The sequence below is a fragment of the Mustela lutreola genome, chromosome 5, assembly GCF_030435805.1.
Source record: "Mustela lutreola isolate mMusLut2 chromosome 5, mMusLut2.pri, whole genome shotgun sequence".
Classification (NCBI taxonomy): Eukaryota; Metazoa; Chordata; class Mammalia; order Carnivora; family Mustelidae; genus Mustela; species Mustela lutreola.
Genome location: NC_081294.1, coordinates 62,389,255 through 62,417,109, shown reverse-complemented (window position 1 = coordinate 62,417,109; position 27,855 = coordinate 62,389,255). Strand labels below are relative to the sequence as shown.

The 27,855-nt window shown below is 38.6% G+C and overlaps 2 protein-coding genes and 1 long non-coding RNA gene across 6 annotated transcripts in view; 1 reads left to right on the top strand and 2 right to left on the bottom strand.

The window, feature by feature from the left end:
* BNIP1 (BCL2 interacting protein 1) overlaps nucleotides 1-8,154 on the bottom strand; it is a 142,762-nt gene extending 134,608 nt beyond the window's left edge. For both annotated transcript variants that reach the window (XR_009353865.1, XM_059174328.1), the window contains exons 1-5: nucleotides 8,014-8,154; nucleotides 6,140-6,232; nucleotides 4,588-4,679; nucleotides 1,772-1,873; nucleotides 842-960 (exon numbers count right to left, since the gene is read on the bottom strand). Coding sequence is in view for 1 of the 2 variants with exons in the window: in XM_059174328.1 (XP_059030311.1) it covers nucleotides 842-960; nucleotides 1,772-1,873; nucleotides 4,588-4,679; nucleotides 6,140-6,232; nucleotides 8,014-8,097 (490 nt within the window). In the remaining variant the exon portion in view is untranslated. The remainder of the gene's footprint in view (nucleotides 1-841; nucleotides 961-1,771; nucleotides 1,874-4,587; nucleotides 4,680-6,139; nucleotides 6,233-8,013) is intronic.
* LOC131831927 (uncharacterized) lies at nucleotides 7,525-9,216 on the top strand. Its single transcript, XR_009353866.1, has 3 exons — nucleotides 7,525-7,684; nucleotides 8,066-8,226; nucleotides 8,844-9,216. It is a non-coding gene; the product is annotated as an uncharacterized LOC131831927 (long non-coding RNA).
* The window catches only part of CREBRF (CREB3 regulatory factor), a 60,988-nt gene continuing 41,282 nt past the window's right edge, over nucleotides 8,150-27,855 (bottom strand). For 2 of the 3 annotated variants that reach the window (XM_059174324.1, XM_059174322.1), the window contains one exon: nucleotides 12,826-18,517. In XM_059174324.1, the coding sequence (XP_059030307.1) occupies nucleotides 18,402-18,517 (116 nt within the window). In that variant the 3' untranslated portion in view covers nucleotides 12,826-18,401. Of the gene's footprint in view, nucleotides 8,290-12,825; nucleotides 18,518-27,855 lie in introns of those variants that run through there. The other variant, XM_059174323.1, reaches the window with a different exon arrangement.

Here is a 27,855-nt window from a genome sequence, read left to right as displayed (position 1 = left end):
TACCTTTTAAGAGTGATAATGGTATTGTGGTTTGGTTTTGTTTGTTTTTTGTTTCAAGAGTCTCTTATCTTTTAGAGAGACAAGTTGAGATATTTACAGATGATGTCTGTGATTTGCTCTGAAATAATCCAGATGGAGGCCCAGGAAGGGTGGGGCTGAAACAAGACCGGCCAGGAGCTAACAACTGCATACTGTGCTCTCTGCTTTTGTCTCTTCATGAAATCTTCCAAAACTGTCTCAAACAGTAAACTCTCTCCTGTTTTCCTATACAGAAGGGAGACAACATGGTAAGGCTGTTGGAGAGAACCAGGTGCTCAAGTGGCTTCTTTTTTGGCTTCTCACTGAATCTTTTAAAAGGCGCTCACAGTAAATATAACACCGGACAGTATATCATATGCTGAGGCCCTAGCAGACCAACCAGCAGCCAATATACTAAACATCTCCTCAAGCAATGATTCCCCAACCTGCCTGGTCACATGGTCCACAGAACTCAAGAGAAAAAAACAGACTGCTAGGCTCCTCCCCCAACCCTGCTAGCACCCACTTTCCAAGAGAAGGCCTGGGAATTCTGCTTTTCACATGAAGCCCTGGGAGTGCTTCTGCTGGGAAGCATTTTGACAGGGCTGTGCAGATCTTCCAGGACAACTACAAAACCAAAAAGAGAAGTAAGAGCAACACACCCCACTCTGGGTAACACCACACTGTCAAAGAAGTGAGAAGCCACACAAGTCAGTAAGCTTGGAGATGAGGCTGTGGAGAGGGGGCAAAGGTGGAAGATCCTGGTGGCAGGTGTCAGAGCAAGGGCTTTGGGAGAAGCTTCTATCTCCAGGTCTCGCTTTACCTAGCGTCTGCATGGCTTCCTCGCTCTGCTGGACCTGCTGGGACATCATCCTGCTGATCCCCATGAGGCTCTCCGTGATGGCACTGGACGTCTGGGCCAGGCTCTCTTTGGTGGTTTTCCTATAAGTCCAGAGTGGGAGGAGGTATGTCAACAAAACCCTGGCTGCAAGAAAACCCATCTTCAAATGAGATCCCATTTTTAAAAATCTATCAAAATAACATATTTAAATATCAATGATCACAGTCAATACCCGCAAGGGTATGCTGATACCACACTTCTGAAGACTACTAGTAGGAATGCAATCTGGTGCTACCTTCTGTAAAGCAATTTGGCAATATGTATTAAGAGCCTTAGAAACATTTATGCCTTTGACCCAATAATCTCATCCCTGGGAAACTCTCCAATGGAAAAATCCAAAATGTAGGCAAAGCCTACATTTTGTCCTAAGATGTGGCCTTGTGTATTATTTACAATACTGACAAACCAGAAATGTAAACAGACACAAACAGGATTAGCTAATACAGGGGAATACTATGTACTCTTAAACTTTGTTTTAGAGTTTCTAAAATAACAAGCAAATCTTTGTGCTACTATACTATGTGAAGAAGAGTGGGGCCCTATGTTTCATATATAAAAAAAAAAAAATGGTGGGAGGAGGCAATATATCAAAATGTGTGCAACACAGTGACAGTATGGTTTCAGTTTGTCATTAACATTTTTCTTTATTTTACCAATTAATTACAAGTAAGCATGTATTTCTTTCATACTTAAAAAAAATTACCTATATAATAAAGTGCCAATATAATAAAGTGCCTATATAATAAAGTGTTTTACATTGAAAACAAGAAGGGGTTTCCTATGCAGGTTTTGCACCTTGCCAATTGCTATCTGTTCTTTCATCAGGGCCCAGAAAGACAAAAAGACCGATACCTTTGCCTTAAGAGGTCTCCTCCCTGGAGAAGTTGTGCTTTCTCTAGATTGTCGATAGCGATTTTGCAAGTGAGATTAGCCTTCCTCCATGAGGTCTGATTGCTGAAATCAGAAGGGTCTTACATGAGTTTCTGTCAATCAGATCAAGTCACAGCAGTTCTTCCTTCTGGCAAGGGAGTGAGGGGGAAGGCCGCCCAGGAATGGACACCAGAGAGTCCATGCCTCCCACCACTTCCACCTCTTGGTTGCCCCAGCAACTGCTCCAGCTCAGGCAACAACATCTCTAGGGACCCTGGTGGCTGCCTCTGGGATGTTCTCTTACTGCCCTACTCTCTATAGCTGTCCCTTTCCTTCCAGGGCAGCAAGAGGGAGCAGTCTGGCCATGGGACTTCTGTGCTGACAGCCTGCAGTGGCTTCAGACTTCAAACTTGCCTTGGGAGTACGAGGCCCTGCTCTGTCAAGTTATCACTAACATTTTACTGCTCTCTGCCTTGTGCACTGGTTGGTTCCACTTCTTGAAGAAATGGAAGAACCGTGAAAAACAACCATGTCTTACTCATCCCTGGATCACCAGTACCTACCTAGAACAATAGTCTCTGGCCCATTAGCCAATCAATAGGTATTATGAGAAGGAGGAAAATCATAGAAAAGTAGTTTTCCTCAATATTTTTTTTCTTTTTAAAGTTTTAAATTTTTTTCTTTTTTGAGAGAAAGAACACGTGTGAGGGCGAGAGCAGGGGGAGAAGAAGAGGGAGAGAGAAAATCTCAAGCAGGCTCCATGCTCAGCACAGAGCCTGACACAGGGCTTGATCCCAGTGCCCTGAGACCATGACCTAAGCCAAAATCAGGTGTTGGGTGCTCAACTGACTGAGCCAACCAGGCGCTCCTAAATTATTTAAATTCCAGTTAGATAACATGCAGTGTAATATTAGTTTCAAGTGTGCAATACAATGAATGATTCAGCACTTTGGTCTTACTCAGTATTTTTTAAAGATTTGTCTTTAGACACCCAGAACAGTCACGAATAAGACAAACACAAGGTATTAGGCAGAGCCCAGTTTCATGGGACTTATTCTTTACTTGACCTCCCTTATGAGAGACAACTCAAATTTAGTGAACAGCTCCCTGGGGTTAGCAGTGCAGCCTTTGTCGACGGACTATAAAAATATTAACTGCGCCCCTCAGAGAATCAAACTCAAGAACTATGGCTCTTGGTGAGCTGGTTCACATCAACTATGCTAACCCCTGAGATATTTACAAAGTCAAACACAGGGCACGTGAACTGGCAGGATGTTTTTCTAAGAGCACCTCTGTGCTTAAAACATTAAAAAGAGATGTCTGCCACCAGAACAGCACTGCTATGCCATTCTACACCTGATATTTAAAAAGAATTAATTAAATTTTTGAACTGTTAGCAAGGGGGTTCTCGATTAAATTTTTGAACTGTTAGCAAGGGGGTTCTGCCGGGCCTTGTGACACAGACATGAGTAAACCACAGTGGCTGCCCTCAAGGGGGTTCAATTTATTGGGGAAAAAGACAAGCAAACAAACATTTGCTGAACAGTGTGATAAGCACGATAACCCAGGCAAGCACAACCAGTTTTCACACACAATTGCCCAAGTATTCATTATACTGCTTTCTCTCTATCTCCCTGTAACTCCACATTGTGAGTGGCCATTCTCAACTTTAAAGCCATGTGAAGCCCATCTTATCTAGTGTAACCTACTATACTTTATACAAGGGGTCCTCCTGACTTAATGTTTATAATCCGAGTATCCTTGGTGGCCAACGGAAGCAAACACCACCACGACACAAAGTATTACAACTGAGCCACGCGTTTTAACACTGGTCGCTACTCACACATCCCTTCCTATTTATACTAGGCTCTACCATGCCCACATCTTTGTCAGTCTCCTACTGTTGCTGGGTGTTATAAACACAGCTGTTGCTCAGCAAGGATGATGCTGGAGAATTATTCAAATCAGAAGCAAAACCAGAGACAGGTCTGGCAGAGTTAGAGCAATTAACAAGTTTGAAGGAAACACCCAGGAGGAGGAGGATTAGCAGGGGCTTCAAAAGAGAATGACTTGCCTACCAGAGGATTGGGAAAGCTGATGGAGTGAGCCCTCAAATATTTTTGCCACAACACTTATGATTATGATACAAAAGTCAAATGTGAAGGGATGGGTACTCTTTCATGCCATCAGACAATTTTGTTGGAAAGTCCCACAACTCAATACCCAGAAATAGCACATACCTCAATTATACAAAGGTTAGCACACAGCTACAACGATAACCACCATTTAACATAGCATAACATTTTATATTTTGGGGTATTTTATTTTTTAAGATAAAGTTCCATTTAAAACTTTCTAAATTTTGGTCCATCTTAAGCAGGACTTTCTTTGGTAGCAATTACCCTTAAAGAAAAAAGACCCTGTGGTGCATGGTATGAAATGTGTAAGCCTGGCTATTCACAGACCTGTACCCCTGGGGCAAATAATGTATTATAAGTAATAAAAATTATTACTTAAATAAAAATTATTAATTAAAAAAAGACCCTGTATCACAAAAGCAACCATTTTTTGGTTTTGACTTAAAAAAAATAATAAAATGGTAAATATGCTTTTATAAACTATACACACATTTGACCTACCAACAACCACTGCTGGCCTCTGCTTTGAGAACTATTGATCTAGAGAAGACACTCAGTCTGTGTATAACTGACACAATTAAATCATTAAGCCAGGTTTGTTAGGCAAGCCCTTGTACAAGCCTCCCAGGGAGCCTGTGACCTAGCACAAGCCCCACCTACCTGAGCATCTGCTTTTTGTGATTCTCCACTTCCTGGAGCAGAACTTGTTTCTCTGACTCTTTGTCTTGCTCTTTAGCTGACTGCTCAAGCTCCTTTGGGGGAAAAGAGGTCTATATTAAAATAATTTTAAAAGCCAATATAAAAACCAAAGAGCACTTCTCTTTCTAGGTGGTTATACAATAGCACTTGAAAACCCTTCTAAAAGAGAACACTTAGAAGGATGCTTGGGTGGCTCAATTGTTAAGTGTCTGCCTTTGGCTTAGGTCATGATCCCAGAGTCCTGGGATTGAGCCCCAGGAAGCCTGCCTAAGCCAAGCAGGAAGCCTGTTTCTCCCTCTCCCACTCCCACTACTTGTATTCCCTCTCTTGCTGTGTGTCTATCAAATAAATAAATAAAATCTTTAAAAAAAAAAATAAAGAGAGAACATTTAGGAATGCCAGGTAACAGAACAAACATCCTTATAAGTATATAGCTGACTTGCAAGAAAGTAAGGATAATCCTCAGGACCCCTGGGAGAGAAGGGAACTAAGAGCCAGAGCGCTCAACCTGTGAGCTATGCATAGCTGCCCTGGAATGAGAGATTCACTCCTATAATCTAGGGCATACCTGGAATGAAAAGGGAATAAAAAGTTAGTAAATAGGAGCCCCCTGGTCCCACTTGTAGATAACATGGAAATACCAAACTGCTACATGTCTAAATCCTCACTCTCAAACCCTGTAGCTATTTCATTATCGACTAGTAGCAAACAATTTGAAGGTTCACTGTGTGCCCATATTTACACACATACATTCATATATATAAAACATGTGAAAATAACAGCCTTTCAAAAATAAAAAATTAAATGATTAAATCAGTGCTAGAGTGAAGGCAAAAAGATCAGCTAGGTTCAGTGATACTGCTAAAATTCTTAAGTAAACTCTTATGAAAGAAACTGCTTATTTTCACAATTGCCTTGCAAATCCCTTAAGAAGGCAACGCACCGGACCCAGACATACTATTTCTGAATGGCCAGTTTTTCTTCCAGGTTTGAAACGGATTGTCCTCTGTTGAACAGCGGAAGTTGTCAGGAGCATCTGGGGCCATGTCACAGGAAAATCACAAGTCTTTAAATCCCAGCACCACAAGCAGTGAGACCAGGTGCCCCAAGGCCCACTTAGGAATGGGCAGATGCATGCACCCATCTTATTCTCACTAGGGCACAGCAGCAGAAACAGGCTATGCAAATGGGTACTTCTCACTGCAGTGGTTTTTGAGAGCACATATACCTTACATGGATTCAGGAGTGCTGTATGTGCCTATGAAGTGACTGCACACCTTAGAAACAGGAAGGAAGAGGCTAGGCAAAGCACAGGATTAAAAAACCCCAGTGAACACTGGCGATGCATTCAAAAGTTCCTTACTTTTACCTGGAGAACACGGTAGTACAGTTACTCGCACTGTCAAAACGTTTACTAAAGAACCTGGACAGCTCTCAAGCAGAGGTTACTGCCAGGATGGGGCCTCCTCATTGTTCCCCAATTGCCCCACATCTCAGCTCTGCAGCTACTCACCTGTATTCTGTGCCGCAATTGCTGAAACTTCTCTTTTACTTTAGTATTCAGTTCGGTAAGTGCACTCAATGGTCCTGAACAATCTCGAATATCCTAGGAGACATTGAAGAGGTGAGGGTGGCCTTTCTCGAGGCAATAAAATGAAATGATCCCATCTGTACAGTGAGAGTTGGCTTAGACCACAACTAAGGCTGGCCTACTGACTATAATTCATCCTGATCTTTGAGGCTTACCTCTGCAACACAAGTAAAAACATTATCATTTACATTTCTCTCTTAGCTCTTTAAATTAATTTTGAGCAGATAATATAAAAGCATAAAAAGAAACACAACTGTCTTGACTTGTTAGTTCCTAAAGTTTAACAAAACGCTGCCCGGTCAGTATAAAAAGGCTTAAAGTAGCTTGTATGTCCAAAAAGAATGGACATCCGAAGGTGATACTTAAACTTTAGATCTTTCCAACTTGAAAATCAGGATGCTCAATTCATGGCATCATCGAACAAGGTTAACTTCAACCTGATTTTACAAACCATCTATTATAAATCACACTGTTTAGAGCCATGTTCAAGGGTAGACTTAGAATTTGTTTCTGGACATTCAAAATTACTGGCGTCAGGTTTTAGAGCAGGCCTTAGACCCAGAGTATGTGGATTCAAATTCTGGCTGTAGCAACTTTTTCGCTGTGTAACAAAAAGTCACTTGAGTTCTCTCTGCCTCAGTTTCCTCATCACACTGCCCACCACACAGACATCTAATAAGATGAGTCTTATTAGAGAGTACAGAAGGGGACTAAAGCAGCTTAGATTATGTGAAAAGACAATTTTATTTGTATGAATCCTAAATTTATTTTTCTAGATTCATCCCAGAAGTTCTGCAGTGTGTATGGAGAAGTGAAGTTGAAGAAGACGTTTAAATGTTTGCATCAAGTTTCCTCACTTATTCTCTGGCTTTGTCGTTAAATCACACACCCTTGCACCACCATAAGGTTTATTCTGCATCTGGTTTCCATGGAGAGTCCTACTGTCCTTCACTTTTTGCCACAGCTAGTTGCAAACTAAGTCCACATCTAATGTTTAGTAACATTTGTTGAAAAGGGAAATAACGCCTAAAATCAGGGTTTAAAACTCCCAGTTTCTTTCTGCTAAATTCTAGGAACCATTTCTACATTCCTAACTCTTGCCTGTGCCAACTGGTTACTGCTCTGCTGCCTTCTACCCTCAAATGGCTTAAGGCAAAGCATCGCAATTACCCCATCTGTTCAACAAAGTTATAGATACTCCCTAAGTCCCTTCTCTGGGCTGACTTTCCCCGTCCGGTCGCAGTCTTGCCACCATCTGCCTTCTGATTCAGGCCTTCGTATTTTATCCGATTTCCTCATTTACAAAGTTCATTTCATCGGGTGCCTCCCATGTCAGGCAGCCTTTGGTACCACGGGACACCACACCCTGACCAGTTGGCCAGGAGGGGGGTGAGGCTAATGGCTCCCAGGACGCCACCAAATGGTGGGGAAGTTGGTGTCAGAAGGCGTGGCCTACCAGGGTGGCAGGTATGTTATGCGGTGGTCCCCGCAGAGAAGTGTGTGAGGGGGCGGCCAATGGGGCCACAAAGGGGAAGCCTGGTCAGGAGCCGGGGAACATGGGACTGTCCAGACAGGGCAAGGCAACAGCAAGTGAAGGGAGGATCAGGGCCAACGGTCAAGGAAACGGGACCAAAGGGACACCACAACGAGGCAGCCGGCCATGGGGCGGGATCAACGACCTCAGAGACCTGACCAAGTGGTTAAAGCCCGGGAGGGAGACCACCGAGTTCATAGGAGGCCACTGGAGCCTGGGTTTAGGGACGCTGGAGCCCGGCAGGGGTCTCGGGAATTAGTACCTGGATAAGCGCCTTCACCTCCAGGTCGAATTTGACAATCTCTTGGTTACAGATACGGACGTGTACATCTTGCGAGGCCGCCATGTTGAGGCCGCCAGCGACGGGCAGCGGCGGTGCCCAAATTTATGCGCGTTTCGCGTCGCGTTCCTTCTGCGTGCGGTCTTTCGGCAGCGCCCTCTAGAGACCGGCCTGAGGCGTGCGAGGGTCCGGGCGGTAAGTCCTGGGGATTTTTCGTGAAAACTCGGGAAGGATTCAGCTTGGCCTCTTGGCGTGGTCCTAGGAACACGGAGAAGAAGATAGGGAGTATCAAGGGTGTTTTAACAGTGGCTTTTCCCCATCTTCTATCTAAGAGCCATTCTAATGACTCCATATTTTTTGCATAATGGGGAAAAAAAAAGACTGGAAGGAAACTATCAATTGGGATATTTCTGGAAGGAGGAGTTAACAATTTTTTATATTTCTTTAAATTTTCTTGTATTTTCCATATGTTATACAGTGAATATAAATTGTGGAGCGAATGAAAAATGGTATTACTACTTCTAATTTATGGAATTCAAGGCAGGTCTCTTAGAGCACCCCTGCCAGTTCAATACTCCGTCCAAGGGTTCTAAAATCACAACTGATCAAGCCACTTCCCTGCCTATAACTCTTCTATGGCTCCTGGCAGTTTCCTTTTGTGTACAGGTGGATTTATTAAATCTACCTCACTGGAGTGGTTTTGATGGAAATAATTAAGAGCAGACCCTCAACAAATGCTGGCTCTTTTGTTTCAGTTTTATTATTATTATTATTTTTTTTTTTAAAGATTTATTTATTTATTTATTTGACAGAGAGAAATTACAAGTACACTGAGAGGCAGGCAGAGAGAGAGAGAAGGAAGCAGGCTCCCTGCTGAGCAGAGAGCCCGACGCGGGACTCAATCCCAGGACCCTGAGATCATGACCTGAGCCGAAGGCAGCGGCCCAACCCACTGAGCCACCCAGGCGCCCCTTCAGTTTTATTATTAAATAGTCCAAGTTTCCTAGCTGGTGTTCAAGGCCATGAGCTACCTCAGCCCATCCCTCTCCTGGATTCCTCAAGCTCTTTTTGTATCTATAGCTTTGGAATGTGCTGTTCCCTTTTCTTAGAAGGCTTCCCCCCTCTCGTTCCTACCCCATGTACTTTTTTGTTCACATCAGCAACCATAAAATATGAAGACCTGAATGCCTAGCTGTGTATTTTTCTTAATCCTTCAGCCACAGCTGAAAGAGGCAATGCCCCAGTTTTACAGCTCAGTAGATGGACGAAGAGTCGACCACAGCAAAACCAAAACTGAACACCTGTGCCCCATGGTTACCTAACTTGAACCTGGAGGAGCTTTCACTGAAAGCCATGTCTTCCCTCAAAAACCAAATCTGACCCCTTGGGTAGTGTTGCATACATGGGGCTATGTAGCTTGCGCATCTGTTTCTCCATTGTTCCACACGGCCCCTTAAGGTGTTCATCATCCCACCGCACCTAACAGGCTGGGTATTGCAGGCTTGGGAGTCAACCCTGCTTGACTCCTGCTGGACGATCCACTTCACATCTCTGTGCCTCAGAATCCTCCGGACGCTAACTGGTGGTAATCACAGGGTTGTCTGGAGGATTAAATAAGGTAGTACATGAAGAGCGCCAAGCATAGTGCAGCAGTGTGGCATGTGTTTAAGAACTCAACGGGCATTAGCTGCTATGACTTTACTGACATTTTTGGAACGCTGCCTATGTGCCAGGCACTTTGTGCTAGGTTCTTAATGTGTGTCATCGAACTGAACTCTCATGGCAAACCTATGAGGTAGAATTATCCACATTTTACAGGAGAAGAAATAGCACAGAGAGAATGACTTGCCCAGTGCAGAAAGTGCTAGTCGAAAGATATGTGCATTTTAAAATTTGGATACATACTACCAAATTGGTCTTCAGACAGTTTATATCCATTTATACTCCCACAGCAGTGCAGTACAAATGCCTGCTTTCCCGCCAACGTGCTGTGTTAACAAATACTAAGATTTTTTAAAATTTGCATTTCTTTTATCATGAATGAGATTGAGTGCTCTTTGTATTTACTTTGCTCACTTCTCTACTGTGTGGTTGTTCTTTTTCATACCAGTTTCCAGGAGCTCTTTATATAGTAGGAGGATTAGCCCTTAGCTTTTTGCATAGACTATAGAATTTCGACTTGCCTTATGATGGTTTTGGCCTTAGAGAAGCTTTTTAAATTTTTATTTCGCATAGAATTTACTGATCTTCATTTATGACTCCTGGATTTGGGATCCAAGTTAGAAAGGCCTCCCCATCCCCACCCCATGGGTTTTAAAGGAATTGCCCACATTTCCTTCTGTTATTTGTTCATTTATACATTTTGAGATACATACTGGCTTACTGTGTGAGATACAGAGCCAACTTTTCTTTTCCAGAGTTTCCTAGTTGTTCCAACCCTGTTTTCTGAGGAATCCATCTTTTTCTCACTGCTTCTGGATGCTACATCGACCATAATAAATTCTTACATTTTAATCTATTTCTAAACCTTCCATTCTGTTCTGTTGGCCTATTTATGGGTCAAAATGACAGTTTATAGTTTTATGTGTTTTCATGTGTTTGGTGTAAATGCCCAATCTTTTTCTCCTCCCAGCATCTCCCAATTATTTTTTCCCCTATGAACTTTGTAGAGTTTTTTTTTTTAACCCCATTTATATGTTTTGAGATAGCATTAAATAATATAATTTTGAGGACTGACAGCTTCATGTTATTGGCTTCTCTGGTTCAAGAACTTGGGTCTTTTTTTCCATTTGTTCATGTCTTCTTCTGTGTCTTTCATGTTAAAGTTTTATTTATCTAGACCTTGTACATTTTAAGTTCATTTCTGGTGATGTTTTAAGACTAAAATATTTTCAAGAAACTGACATTTTTCAGGTCACTCAAAAGTTTTGGATCCTCAGATGGAAGCTCCCTATTTAGGACACATGACCTTGGGCCCCTTTCACATCTGGCTTCTTGCTGGAAATTCCTATGCAGCTGACAGTTTCCACGCAATTTTTCTGCAGTAAAGGAAAAAACATAGCTCCTTTTTTCTCCACCCTCCAACATGCTCCCTTCTAACAAACAGACCCAATTCTAAGCCCTCAAGCTAAAGGCCATCTTTGAGGGATAGACGTACAATGTGGTGATCCACATCCTCACTGACTTATTGCCAATTCTATTTTGCTTCTATCACCTTTACCCTCAGATCCTGAGATGAGCTTTTGGTTACTATATCTGCTAGTTTTTGGCTTGAGTTCTGTTTCAGATTCTAAGCCTATTTTCTCCTTCATACACAGATATCCATGCAAATATTACCTGTGACCTGGCCTGGTCCTTTAGGAGTATGAATTGTCTCTGAGTACAGGAGCAGACTGGAGTTTGAATTGGGGCTATCATATAAGCTGGGTCAGAGGTGAGTCCCCTTATCTGAGTCTATTCTCTTTTGTAAAATGGACATGGCCACCCACCTCAATGCACCGTTGAGAGCTGAGTTACCTGATAGAAAAGCACCTTAGGGGGTGTCATGAAGGCCAGCCACCCTAGCCTTCCAGACTTCCTAACACCCCTTCCTTATTATAAATCTTTCAGCTGGGATATTAAAACATTTCCCAACTTTGTCTTTCTGGCTAAAGGGCTCTTCTTGTTCTGAGAGGAGGGGCAAGTGAATGACCCATTGAACTGGGTGCTACCCACAAAATGTTGTTTCCTAAGGACTATACTGACCCAGCTCACTCAGCTCCTTAAAAGTTCCCAGACCATGACAGAGACTCCTGTGAGGAGTGGTCTTGACGGAGGTCAAGTCCATGAGAGGTGATCTCCACTTTGCTTTCTGACAGCCCCAATGTCACTTGAATGAAGCAAAAAGAACTTCAAGAATCCTGGGATGTCATGCACACAAGTCTGTCAATTCTTTACCAGTGTACCCTACCGGATGTGGTTCCTGTGTCCTTGTAAGTATCTTGGCAATAATGTACCCAGAACCCTCTGCATGTGTAACAGCTCTTGTCTTATTCACATGCTGTCTCCCCTCAGCAAACTCGGAGCTCCTGGATCTCTCTCTAATCTTATAGTCCAGTGCCTAGCACACGTCTTGGCAGAGTATATGCTAAACAAATGTTTAGCATTTGAAGGAACACACTGTTCAGTGGTGTTCACTCAGGTCCCCTAACATAAGACTTTATGTATATGGAGATACCTGTGTGGCTCAGTTGGTTAACCATCTGCCTTCAGCTCAGGTCATGATCCCAGGATCGCGGGCTCCCTGCTCAGTGGGGGAGACTGCTTCTCCCTCTGCCTCTTCCCCTGCTTGTGCTCCCTCTCTCGAATAAATAAATAAAATCTTGAAGAAAAAAAAAAAAAAAAAGACTGTGTATATGCCCAGCCTATCTCAGAGACTTACTATGCATTATTAAACACATACAAATGAGGAGAGAGGCAAAACAGTTTATCTCCCTTGCTTACCCAAAGAATCAAAGAGGAAAAAATATGTGTAAACTCAACTGTGCTCCAAACTATGAAGAATGCAAATGTTTTCATCAATAAGTAATTCTCCATAATAGCTACATTTCACTAGAGTACTGAAAAATCTGCCCAAAGTATCCAGAATGTTAGTTCTTTATGCCTTACACCAGGAGAGGGGCACCACAAGCCACAGCTCATGGCTGTCTTTAGTCTGGAATTTCTTTGCAGTGATTATCTTGCAGAAAAGCAGATGGTTACCTTGGTAAGCGACAGAAAAGCAACAGAGAAAGGGCGAAAACATGAGGCAAACAATTCAAAACCTTTTCATCTTTTTTTATTTTAAATTACAAAGGATGTTGCATACACTGATGAATCTGTATCTGACTAGAAGTGCTGAGGGGTTGGAAGGTGACAGAAAACAAAGGCAACATTTGAATTGCCTTTTCTTCTGAAAAGAAAAACTGCACAACTATTAACCAACATTTAATAGAATAATTTTTAAACAGCTCATGCGTCAACAAGATAAAATTCTTTCTAGACAAAAGACAAGACTGAATCCAATAAAAAGTTTCATAGCTCCAGTTGGGGAATGGGGAAACAAAACTACAGAATATTTATGATAGCATTACAAACAGGATCCTACGCCACTATGCAAAAGAGGTTGCCACATTGTATGAACAAATGCTCTGAATTCTTGCCCTTCAGCTCTTCTCTTGTGACTTCTTATGTGCGGTCAGCCCTAGTATCATTGTTAATCACAAATGCTAAGTTATAGGACAAATCCTAGGGAAAGAAGGTAAAAAGAAAAAAAAAAAGCAGGCAGTGGAATACAGTGTCATAAAAATGTGGTGGAAAGGCAGATACAGTACACACATACACATTTCTGTTATTTGGTTCCAAAAAAAACACAGGGCGAAGGGCAAGACACAGTAATTAGTCCTGCTCCTATCCGCCCAGAATTTAATTAACTACACCATTGTGTTTACATTGTTATGAAAGAGGCAAATCTAGTTCACCCACACTTGGCACACTGAAATACCCAACTCTGATGTTCTTCACTAGTCACCAAGTCTTCAATTCCAGAATATTATTTGGAAGTAGTTTTAAGGTTCTATTCCCTCACTACTACATCCTAACCTCTCTTTTCTAAAGAAAAATGGCAATTTGGCATAATTCAGTTCCTAGGTGTAATTTCTACAATTTTCGGTCAGTTTACTAAGCACGAGGATTATGCTTCAACACATAATCCCACTTGCCTATGGAAGTGTAAAACTGTCAGTAGTACATTTTCATCATCTTTCCCCAACATACTTATTCCTTAAAACGAAACAACCATTCCTACAGTTGACATTCATTGTTACATCCCAATGTGTTTGAAATATTAAAAAAACATGGAGTCATCTTCTCATAATGCCCTTATTAAGATTACAAAGATTACAAAAGAATCCACAAGTATTACGGCACTGTGTGAGACTTGTCATGATCCAAGGGAAGAACAAGACTGCAGTTCTGTGCAAAGTTGTGGAAATGGCCTCAGTTCCATGGGAAATGGTATTCCACAATAGACTTCACTAGAAGGATAATTGAAACCTTTTACTTTAACACTGAAAGCATAATTCAATGCATTCTCAAAATTCAAGTTTCAAGATTTGGAGAGATGCTAACATTCTCTTACATAATTAATTAGAAAATACTTGAACAGAATTGTAGGAAGACTATATAAAGAAAGGGAACATAAGCTTTTGTTAATTCCTGCTGAAGGCAACTTGAATTTGTTTCTTAGAAAGTTAACTAAATCTTAGCAGCTAAAATATTTTTAAATGTATGGAATAAAGAAAAGCACATCCATTCTTGACATTTTGGTGAATAAACTAACAGCTTTATTAATGAAGGCAAACATCAGATAATTGTATGAATATTATATATATAAAAAGAAATCCAAACTAACAGCATTGTATTTCAAAAGTACTGTACTTCTGTTTCTTTTAAAGAGACTTGTCATCTGATTTATAAAACAAACAAAACGGGTATTCTTCTCCTAAAAAATTCTGGAAAGATGAAATAGTCAATTTCAAGCTGATGGACTGAACACACCTTTCTTTAAATGCAGACTATTGCTAAGAAGCAAATCAAGTCAAGCATCAGAAAGAAGATGTCGGACAAATTCATGAAAGTCAGAAACAAGGGATGTAGTGAAATGACTGCTAGTCTTTCCCTCTCTGATTTAAAGACCATTCAAAACTGGTCTTTCCTACAAATATAAAATAACTATAAAGAGAGGGAATTGGAAACCATACCCATCTGAAATCCTTCATGATGTTTTTATAATTGCTCTGATTCTCTTACCAAAAAGGTCAAAGTGAACGGTATAGGAAGTGGAAGGGAATGAAGACGTTATGTTTAAATGTACAAGTAAGGCACAATATAAAGCCACATCATAATCTGTCATGAAGGATATAGGAAAGGACAAGAATCATACATGGTACAGTAGAACAAGCAATCATATTGACTGAAAAAGTGTGGCACCCAATTCAAAACTCAGACAAGATCTTAACAAGAACAACTGGACAGCATGCTTTCATATGGAGACAAACTCTATAAAGAATCCAGTGTATCTGAAATGAGGAAGAACGTTTTTTGTATTTTTTTTTCAATCATAGTAGTACTAGAGTCAAAGTTTATAATTGCTTTTGGAACAATGTGTTTATTTGAGGTGAATTCACAATGCCTTCACTTAAAGTAAGATTCTGGACTTCATTATGAGCTATCTGTATACCATGTATGAACACAGAAAACCTTTAGAGAGCTCTTCTCTAATGATCTTCACCCAAAAATACATGCCACAATTTTCAAAAACAGAACATGTACAATTGTTGGGGTTTTTACGTTACCCTTATAAGATTTGTTTGTGTGATACACTAAACGTATATATTTTAATGACAATAGAGGAAGCAGATTATTACTGGCATTAAAGTACAACCATTTCTAGACGGTTTTAAATGCCACAGAGTCCCCTGGTTAAAATGTAAAGCTGCACAGCTTGCCTATGTCATCTTTATGATAAAGTTAAAACAGCAAGAGGATTTAACTTTCACTCTACATTTTACTGCCAGGTTTTTATTTAGATCAAGTATCGCTGCAGCATTCTGACCAGCCCAGATTTAGCAGCAAATGGCAGGAATCATATAAAATGCAATTTTTTTTTTTTAACAAAGTGCTTTTCTAAGATATACATACATATATAAATAGGTACAAAATAAAGTGTCAACATTAAAAAGCTCAACTATTTAAAAGCTTTTAACTATTTAACTTAAGTAGTACATATAAAACACTGAAATGCAAGGATATGGAATCTACTAAACAGATTCAAAGTCTTTTTTTTTTTTTTTTTTTTGAAATGCAAGACCAAAAAATCAAATTCTGGTTTGCAGACAGGAAAAAAGTATCAAAAACCAGAATTCCTAACAGAGCAGCTAGAAAGGGGCAATTTTATAAACCTCATCAGCTGAATCTCTATCATGAAGTGATTTTCACCTGATTACAAAACTGCCACATTTTGGAACATGTCTCAATTTACTAAACACACTCTGTCAAAACTTCATATACTTCCAATTTATAAGCCTGTGCTTTGCCTTCTCCCATCTAAAAAGGAAAAACTTTAAACAATGAGCTTACATTCTTTTAAACCATTAGCTCTGAGCTTATCATCTGTTCAGCATGAATGCACTAACCAGGTCCATTTCCACCAAGCACACAGGAAAATCTTGTGCATCACAGTTCAGCTAAGGTGTTAAGACAATCCTTCTGGAAGTTTCCTTTTCATGATGGCAAAGAAGCATATAAGCAACATTGTTCAGTTGTTACTGTGTTTTAGAATCAAACTATAAGCTATAGCTTCATATGCTACAGCTTACAAGTAGGGGAGTGGGGGGAGAAGGGATCAAGTAGAAGAAAAGGAAACACACTATAAAGACAAAATATAATTAAAGAATAAATTCTCCAGGGGGTAATGGAGAAACAGTTGGAGAAACAGGTAATTTCCCAGCAGCTAGGTCTGAAATTTTTGGTATTTTTTTTCTGGCTAGGTAGGATCTTTTTTAAAGTATAGTTTTTAAGCCACCAGTTTTCAGAGTTCAAAACACAAGATTTGAGGATCAAACAGTAAGAGAGACAGAATGGGAAGATCTGTGGGGAAGGTTTATAATGCTGCCTTGACACAAGAAATTTCTCATCAGAGGTAAAGCTTTAACACAGTTAAAACACTGACTAATGAAGCTGTTTTATGTGAGCAAAAAAGAGCACCTAAAAACTAAATGTGTTAATATTTCTCAGTTCTAGAAACTATAGAAGAAGAATAAGTCACATGTAAGTTTGAAGAAGCTAGTTTGAAAATACCTGTACAAAAATATAAAAATCTATAAATCGTTTTTGTTTTTGTTTTAAGCTTGTGTTGATCTTTGAAAATATTACATGCACAATAATACATCAATTGGAAAAGTGGCAACTAAAGAATTAGATATTTTTAGCTTTTTTCTTTCTTTACATATATATATATACATAATACAATAAAAATAATCTGTATTTTGGTTGTTTGGTGGAAGTATACTACAATAAGCTAAATAAATTTTTTAATTTTCAAGGTCAAAAACTATTTTACCAATAGCTTACTAAAATGAAATATATTAAAATTTCCTACAATTAAGTGCAGAAATAAAAAGACTTACAGACATCTAAATGGCCACCAACTTATCTACTATGGAAGCGAACTACAGGAACAGCAAAATAATATTTGTGTGTGTGGATGCTCCTTCTGTAGATAATTGGACCCAAACAGAAATAAAATTCACAGTTCAGTAAGATCCCTAACCCTGACCTTTTCATTTTTCTTTTTTTTTTCTCCTTTTTTTCATACATTCATACAGTATCATGTAAGCTGTGCAAAACTTTACTTAGACTGGCAGTTTGCCATATCAGTTGCATTTGTCTTTGGTACAAAAAATAAAACAATCGCAATAATGTGCAAGTATTTGTCTTCTTCCGGTCAAGTACCGAAATATGAGTTTTCTAGAGCCATCTTTTTTTTGTTTGTTTTTTGTTTTGTTTTTTATACAATACACAGACTCTGTGGCATATATCTACATTTCAACATAGTCCTATATACATTCAAAAAATTTGAAAAAGAGTTGGAACAAAAAAAAAAACATTTAAACCCCATAATTTTTCCATCTATATATCTTGTGTTTCCTCATTAGGGTTTTCATCATACAAAATATTACCAGTTTTATAGTTTCCCCAAAATACAAGGCACAAAGAATATGCTTTTTTTCTTACTTGCACAGACATTATATATATATTTATATATATTTATATATACCATATTGAGCTCAGAAAATGAACTTCTAATATGGCACATGGGCGTGAGTGCTGGGTTGTGCCATGTACAAGTGAGATTAATGTTTGTGGAAAATTAGAACAAAAGGAATAATTCTAAAAACAATCTAAACCGACTGTTTAAAAAAATGCTTCCTCAATTTTTTTGTGTGGTTCAGAGCATAAACCTGCCACAATATTTGGCTTTTACTAATGTCTTCACTCCTCCCAAACGTTTTACTTTAACAGATTTTTGCAATCTGTATCTAAACATTTACTTAAATGTCTGAGTTTCGATTCTGATGACAGTAGCAGTTTTAACCATGGTTTATGCTCTGAAAATGCAATAATCAAGTATTTTGGATCATGCTTCACTTATGCTACTTAGTTCTTAAAACAATGTAACCTAATCATAAATGTTTACATAATGCTAAACTGACATGCAAAACAGAATGAAAATTTACAATGAATAACGTGACAAACACAGACATTTCTGACCAGTGGTCCAATGAGGCTGATTACACTTTTGATGTTGGTATCCTTAGTCCTACAAGGCCTCCAGTGGGATTGCCTTCTGCAGTCTTCTCTAACACTTGGTTAACAAATTCGGAGGTTTGCCCAGCAACTGGGAGACCTGAGGAAAAAAGAAAGGCAGCACACTTAGGCACAGAAATGGAGAGGGCATGAAAGGAAGGTGAGAAGTAGGCAGATCTGAGGGTCAGGGGTGGCCCCCAGCTTGATACTGGTCCCAGCCAAGTACTCAGCAGCTCGCTACTGCAACCCAGAATTAATTCTACTCACCAGATTAGAGCTTGCAATTTTTAGATTAGAAAGGTCAAGCCAGGAATGAAGAATGGTTAATCAACATTTTAAAACATGGTAGATAACAAGCAGCAACAGTTCAAACAATAGTCCAAACCCAAACCCCAGAGCTGTCAACAAGCGTCATTCCCCAACTGACCACGTCCGCCCTGTTCTGTAAGCCAGTCTCTTCCGACTGCTCCAGCCTCAGTGCATCCCATGAGTGGGCTTTATCCACACAACTGAAAACACTGACTTGATGTACGTTTTCTAGGTTTCCTTTTCTTCATTTTAAAGAAAAGTGAATGAATAAACAAAGGCGGAAGAGAAGAGGGGGGAGAAGGTGGGAAATAGTGTAATTTGAATTTTTCATCTTCCTTATCTTTGACAGCTAAGGTCAAAAGATATTTCAGATCAGTAAGTCAAATAACAAAGGTATAAGCATATTTTAAAGATAATGAGAACATAAATGATTAAAATGAGAGGGAAATAGAAAAATGTCTCGTCACTGCTCATAGGAAGAAGTCAAAAGATACTGTAAGAAACAAAGTACTGATGCTCCCTGCACCATGTGATTAAATGCAGCATGACTAATAATGAGGCAAACTTGGTAGTATGTACCTCCTGAGTGACGGAATGAAAATGATAATCACCTATGATGATTCTTGCCAAGAAAATTTAACTTCATTTAGTTAGGAGGAAACAGACAACCCCAGATGTTGGGACATTTTACAAGACCAACTACCTGAATTTTTCATGGAAAAAAAGAAAAAAGGGCTCGTAGACTGATTTAGATTAAAGAAGGCAAAAAGATATAAATAAACGCAATGCATGATCCTTAACAAACAAACAAAAAGACTATAAAGGACATTATTGAGACAACTGGGGAAGTTTAAATATGGAATCCACACAGACATTATAATAGTGTTGAAGTACTTGGGTGTGATACTGGTATTGTTCCCAAGTAAGAAAATGTCCTTGTTCTTGAGAAACACATGCTGAACTAGTTAGGGATGACGAATTTGTTCAGAAGTTACTTTCAAATACTTAGGAATAAAAACAGGTAGATACAGACAAAAATAAAACAAATGTAGCAAAATATTAACAACCGGTGAATCTAGCTAAATGATAAGCAGAGGTTCATAAACCATTTCTACTTTTCTTATAGGATTGAAGTCTTAAATGAAAAGGGAAAAATATTAAATATATATTTTATGTTTTAGTTAAAACTTCAACTCACAGGTCAAAAATGAAGAGCTTAAAAATTACCAGAGAACACATAAAAACTGCAACTATAATAATGGATCATACAATGAATAACATAAAAAGGAAAAGCCGTACCAACAAAGCCTAACATCTTTTGATGACAAAACTAAAATCAAACATACTAATTTAATTAATAATTAAAAAATGACCTAAACTCACCTATTGACGAAAAACTCCCAATCTAACAAATAAAATCCAACTTTATGCTATGTATAAAAATCCAGAAGTGAATTTTATGCTATACTTATCAAAATTAAATTTTAACTTGAATTTTATTTATTTATTTATTTATTTATTTTAAATAAATAGGGACTTTTCCGTCTAGTGTTCTGAAACATTTCACTTAATAACTTATAAACATTTCTCCAGGCATTGAATGTTCTTCTCTAACATTTGGAATGATTTCATAGTTTACCATTAAAGAAACCACCCAAGATTTTGTATGTTAGAGCTGGACCTTTCAGTCGTTTTTTTGTTTTTGTTTTTGTTTTTAGATTTTATTTATTTGACAGACAGAGATCCCAAGCAGGCATAGAGGCAGGCAGAGAGAGAGGAGGAAGCAGGCTCCCTGCTGAGCAGAGAGCCCCATGCAGGGCTCTATCCCAGGACCCTGGGATCATGACCTGAGCCGAAGGCAGAGGCTTTAACCCACTGAGCCACCCAGGTGCCCCAACTTGAATGTTTTTAAAAGAGATGTATCTAGTATAAAGTGATTCAGAAAGACTGAAAATTAAAGGGTAGGCAAAGGTATACTAAGGAAATATAAATAATAAGAAATCTGGATTCGTGATTGCAGTATCAGAACTGAATTCAGAGAAAAGTTATAAACAAGACCAAGGAAGTATGCTTCATGATGACAGATATAATCCGTAATGAAGACCTAGCAGTAAGGAATCCTATTCAAGCACTCCATCACTCAAATAAAACCACAGAAAATATGAGAAAAAATTGAAACACATTAGCAAGGACCTTTCTCAGTTTTACATAGAGTAAATGGATACCTTCTATAAAAATTAAAAGGAAAAAAAGACATAACTAAGATTGCCTAATCAACATATAATGGAGTCTTAACATAAAACAGAAAATATATATACTTTTCAAATGTCCACAGAATGGTTAATTAGGTTGTAATAAACATAACAAATGTAAATAAATGTAACCATGTTAGGTAGCTAAAAAAATCTGAATCACAAAAAAAAAGAGAAGTTAATAACAAAACTAGAAAATGATAATGTCTACCATCTGGAAAATTTTAAATCTCTCTCAATTCTTGGGCCACAGAATAAATCAAACTTAAAATTCCAAATTATTTAGAAAACAAATATGACATATCAGAATTTATTACAAATAGCTAAGGCAGCTCTAAAGAGAAATTTCCAAGGTTTTTATTATTATCAATGAACAACAAAGAATAAAAAAGAAGTGAATGAAGCATCTACTGAAGAAATCAGAAGAACTGATGAATTCAAGAGCAGGTTCTTTGGAGGGAAAGTAGAACGACCTATAATTAACCAATTCAAGAAGTGAAGACAAACAGTAGACATAAAGTAAGTAATGAAAATGAAGCACTAGCCACTGATACAGAGGCTATTAAAAAAGATAAGTTTAATAAATTTGAGGTCATGGAGGAAGTGGATAATTTTCTAAAAATATACAAACTAATCAAACAGACTTCAGAAGAGCTTGTAATTATCATAGAGGACACAGAGAAAGTTTTCAAAGAGTTAATTATAAAAACACACTGGACCAGGTAGTTTCAAAGAGTGTTCTACCAAATCTTTAAGAAAAAGAAACTCCAATTTATGTAAAGTGCTCCAGAGGGAAGTTCTGGAAAGACTGCTGTATGGCAGCACAGATTTTTTAATCTCCCCAATGCCCCATATAAAAACAGATTAAGGGGTGCCTGGGTGGTTCAGTGGGTTAAGCTTCTGCCTTCGGCTCAGGTCATGATCTCAGGGTCCTGGGATTGAGCTCCGCATCAGGCTGTCTGCTCAGTGGGGAGCCTGCTTCCCTCTCTCTGCCTACCTCTCTGCCTACCTGTGATCTCTATCAAATAAATTTTAAAAAGAGAGATTAAACAGAAACCATCAACCCATGGAAAACATTATCGAGTGAAAACATACCTCCACAAACCCCAAAATTCAAAATGGTGGACACAAACTTCCAACAGCTACAAGACCTGTATGGAATTAACATTACCAATATTGGTATAGAATGAGTCAAAGGGATTAATGTACCTGAGAACAAAAGAAGTCAAACATAGCCAACAGGTTACTCCCTGGAACCCACAGGAGACCAACATGAGAAAACAGCTGAAATTGTGAGAGACTGGTCCAAATGAACAGTGAGTAAAAGGGGAGTGTAAGAAGCCAACAGTAAGATGTTGAGGGGCTAAAGCAGTCTTAGCTCTGTGAACTAAAAACTGACCAACCAGGACTTCCTTGCAGTATAGGAGGCAGGACTGTAAGAATCAAAATTAGGCGAGACAGAACAACAAATATGAAAGAAAGAGATGGCCCAGGATAAAATGGGAAAGGAGCGCAGAACAAGAAATTTCAGAAAGCAAGCTGCCATGTGCACCTGCCCTGCCACAGGTTCCTCTTCTTGCCCCCACCTGACTGTGGGCTAGGGACATACACATGTACCAGCGAAATCCCCTCACACCTTCTGCTTTTGAACATCACTGCTAATTCCAAAGGCACTCACCCACAGGTTCCTTTGTTTTTCTTCCACTTGCTCTCTCTGTCTCCTTCCTATCTGCTTTGTTAAACACTTACCCTTACTGTTCCCTCCATTTGGCTCCCTATGGTATGTGGTCACTTTGTTTCTCTACAGTAAACTTTCTTCCTGTTCTTCTCCTATGTCCCGTTCTTAGGCTGGATTGAATGACCATCTCATAAATGAATACAAAACACAGTTTTGTATTAACTGAAAACAGAGGACTCTAAAATCTGAAGTTAGGAAAGCAGTCGTGAACTAAACTTTCTTTTCAAGGTTTAGAAAAAACAGTTTTACATGTATTAAGATAAAAAATCCCATAAAAAGTTATTTTAAGTGGGGCGCCTGGAGGGCTCAGTCAGTTAAGTATCTGCCTTTGGCTCAGGTCATGATCTTATGGTCCTGGGATCGAGCCCATATTGGGTTCCCGGATCAGCAGGAAGTCTCTCCCTCTGCTCCTACCCCCTGCTCATGTTCTCTTTCAAATGGATAAAAAAAAAAAATCTTTAAGAACAGGTTATTGTAAGATAAAGGAGAAGACTCCTACAATGCAAGTGTGCCTGAAAGATATGACTATAAACACCCATATCCCACTATTATCCCAAATGGTTACAACCCACTATTATTTCAGAAAGAACTCAATGAATTTCAAAATGAACTAAAAGAATGAATGAATAAAGAAGATGTAGTGTGGACACACACACAAACACGCCACACACAATGGAATATTACTTAGCCATCAAAAAGAATGAACTCTTGCCATTTGTAATGATGTGGATGGAAGTTGAGAGTATTATGCTAAGCAAAATGTCAGAGAAAGATAAATACCATATGATTTCAACTCATATGTGGAATTTAAGAAAAAAAACAGATAAACATAGGGGAAGGAAAAAGAAAAATAAGATGAAGATAGGGAGGCAAAGCATAAGAGACCCTGAGCTCTAGGAAACAAAGTGAGGGTTGCTGGAGGGGAGGCAGGTGGGGGATGGGCTAAGTGGGTGATGGGCATTAAGGAGGACACTTGATGCATCAGTTGTGTCTCTAAATTCTATGCCTGAGACTAATAATACAGTACATGTTAAACTGAATTTAAATAATTAAAAAAAGACAAAAACAAAGAAACATAAGAGCAGCAAATAAACACAACAATAATGCTTTTAAGAGAAAGAGGGGTACAAAGGAGAAAGAACTTTGAAGAAATTAAGAGATAAAAAAATTGACCAAAAGTGAACTTACCTCAGAAAATACTAAAGATAGGCAAAGAAGATCCCACCCAAAAATACTAAGTCCCTGAACAACAGTAACAACAAAAACAAAGCAAGGGGGGGGTGCCTGGGTGGGTCAGTCAGTTGAGCACCCAACTCTTGATCTCAGCTCAGGTTTTGATCTCAGGGTCGTGAGTTCAAGCCCTGCAGTGGGGTCCACGCATAGCTTAAAAAAAAACAAAACAAAACCCAGCAAGGAAACAGATCAAATACTAAAAAGATTTGAACTACCTATTCAAAGAGCACAGTGTACACATGAGAACAACTAAAATGAACAACCCCAAGACAAAGTTTACTAAAACTACTGGGAATGAAAGAAAAAGAAAAAATCCTATTGACATTGGCAAAAATAGCAAATGAGTTATAAAGAAAAAAAGTAAGGTGACTATTAGGTTTTTTTGTGGGGGGTAGATTATTAACTTTTTAATAGCAACATTTTATGCCAAAAGAAAAACAGAAAATCATTTAAAATAAGGAAAGAAAATATAAGTCAAGGATTTTGAATCTGATAAAACTGACTTTTTAGATGTAAGGAGAATATACAAACTTATCAACATACAAGGTCTTTACATTTAAAAACAAAAAAATAAAAATAGGGCGCCTGGGTGGCTCAGTGGGTTAAGCCGCTGCCTTCGGCTCAGGTCATGATCTCAGGGTCCTGGGATCGAGTCCCATATCGGGCTCTCTGCTCAGCAGGGAGCCTGCTTCCCTCTCTCTCTCTCTCTGCCTGCCTCTCCATCTGCTTGTGATATCTCTCTGTCAAATAAATAAATAAAATCTTTAAAAATAAAAATAAAAATAATCTTTTAAAAAAAGATTATTTATTCATTTGACAGAGAGAGATCATAAGTAGGCAGAGAGGCAGGCCGAGAGAGAGGGGGAAGCAGGCTCCCTGCTGAGCAGAGAGCCTGATGCAGGGCTCGATCCCAGGACCCTGAGATCATGACCTGAGCTGAAAGCAGAGGCTTAATCCACTGAGGCACCCAGGTGCTCCATAAAAATAATCTGTACTTGTACAGTTGAGTTCCTTCATCTACCTAATAAAGGAACTGAAAATGATTTTAAAGTATATGAAAGACAGAAATGCACTGAAAGAATACATAATATATTAAAACAGCCTCAATTCATTTGAAGAAAAAGTGAAGCAAATTCACTAGGACTTCCTATTTGGGTACTGAATTAATAATATACGTAGAGCTAAAAAGTAACTAGTTGTTCAGGAAAGTATTGATATTTATTTATTTATTTTTATTTATTTATTTATTTGACAGAGAGAGATCACAAGTAGGCAGAGAGGCAGGCAGAGAGAGAGAGAGGAGGAAACAGGCTCCCTGCTGAGCAGAGAGCCCGATGCGGGACTCGATCCCAGGACCCTGAGATCATGACCTGAGCCGAAGGCAGCAGCCCAACCCACTGAGCCACCCAGGCGCCCGAAAGTATTGATATTTAGGAACTACTCTTTGCCTATGATTATTCTCCATATAAAGATAGTTTTGTTCAAAAGAGACTTCTAATGTTTCATACTGTTAATTTTTTATATAAATATACTGTCCTTAGTTTTGTTTCATTTTGTATGTACTCTATTTTGGTATGTATTTACAACTCCACTTTTGAAAAAGTCATTCTGTAAATATAGCTGCACATTCAATTCATTTTAGTATCCTATGAACTTACCTAGTCACTATATATATAAAGTCATTTCCCAAAGCTTGGCAAAAGAGAATTAACTACTGATAAGAAATAATCACTGAGGGGTGCCTGGGTTGCTCAGTGGGTTAAGCCTCTGCATTTGGCCCAGGTCATGATCTTAACTGGCTCTGTCATGAACAAAATCTTAATTTTCTAAAGTTTGAGTGATGGATTACAGGAACAAGGTGGAAACAGAACTCAAAAAAAAAATCTAAGTGGTTAAGATATAATATGGTAACAACTGAGTATTGAGAATTTATGTGCTTAGCAGGGTGCTAAGTGTTTATATACCTCTTTCCATTTAATCCACCATTGTTCATATTTTACAGATGAAGAAAATGAGGTTAGGGAAGTCAAGTCATTTCCCTAGGGTCCTAATGTAGTAAGTGGCAGGGCCAAGAGTTAAATCTCAAACTGATTTCAAATACTCTGATTTTAACCACTACAATAAACAAGCTTTTTTATATTTTTAAAACACAATTTTAATTTTTAGACCAGTGGCTATTGCTGGAACCACAGAGAAACCTAGTCTTTTTTGGTAAAAAGACAGGAAACAAGGCATACAGATCTAAGGTACCTTACAATAAAGAAAATGTTTCAATAATTAAGATAAATGCTCAAAAGTGTCAAATGTTACAAAGAATGTCAAGAAAAAGAAATTCTCAAGTAAGCCTACAGGATGAAGTGATTAGCAGGCCACATGTGAACTACTCAGGTCAAATATGACACAGATGAGTGTTAGATGACAGGCCTAAGTGATGGCATGTGGGGGCAGTGTGAACACTGGAACTCAAAGAACTTACTTCTATGCCTGGTTCGGCCATTTATTGATTGTATAACTTATGTCAAGTTACTTTAATACCTGTGTTTCTAATTCCTCATTTGTAAAATCAGAATAATAATAATACCTCCTTCACAGAGCTGTGAAAGTCGATAATTAACCAACCTTGACAGAAAGGTACTGGATCTTAGTAAATACCCATAAATTTCAGCTGTTTATCCTTTCCTAACACTTAAGGAATCCTTTCCGGGTTCTTAATTTCTCCTTTAAATCTTCTCCTTTGGCCTTCAAACATGAATGCTGTCAATTCGTTAAACTGTTTTGTCAAAATCTTTATGCATTGCTAATTTTATTAATGATTCCAAATTGCCCTTCAAAAACACCAGAATATTTCATATGCAGTATGAACACAATGCTAAACTAGTAACTGCAAAGACATGAGAAACCTACTAAGAAGTGCATAGAAGCATTCAATGTGTATTTATTTTTTATTAAAGAAAATTCAATTATCTTGGTAGCCGTGAGAAGAAGTTCTCTGTTAACAGAAATAAACTACTATTGCTCACTCTACTCCATCTAAACATCTTGATTTCTTCACAGCAATTGCCACGATCTGTTATTTTTTCCCATTTACTCTTTGTCTTCCATTTTTAGACTACAAGCTTCCTAAGAGTAGTGATCAAATCTCTATTATTCATCCCTGTATTCCCCAACACCTGGCATATGTAGGCATTGGAGAAACTTTGATGAATGAATTTATAGTAACTGGAAGTAAGAAAAATTGTCCTAACAGAAATGTTAAAAAAAAAATTCCAATATATTTATAATTTTTTAAAAAATAGAACAATTTATAGTGTTCATTACTCTAAAATTCAGGTAAGAAACTAAATAATTATTAAAAAGTAAGCTCTAATTCCTTTAAGTGATCTGATTCAATACACAGCATACTGGGGAAAATGAAGAAAATTCTCAGGTAACTAAAGTTTGCCACTCTACACAATGACTACATAAGAACCAGTTTTCAAAGACAATTCTACAATACATATTGCTAAAAAAATACATAAAACAGCTGAGCCAATTTTATGATGCTTTAGGGTTTTCATGGATTGTATTATGCTACAACGTCCTTGGGATGCTACTCATCTGTAAGGTAATCTGCTCTTAAGCTCTTGCACCTCTGGAGTTCTCCTGTATTATCTACCTCTCCCCTCCCTATCAGATAGTACTCTGCTTCTGTTCCTCCTCATATTATATAACCTATTCAGGGAAAAAACAGATAATTATCTAAGTTTATTAGAACCCTGTGAACTGTATTACTGAGTAAAACATATAGGTAAGAATCTCTACCAAAATATAAATTGCAGGCTTGACAGCTCAGGGATCTTTATTTTTCCCATAAAAGGTTAAAGGTGCTAGAAGTTCATTTTTCCTAAGTATTAAAACAGTGCAGTG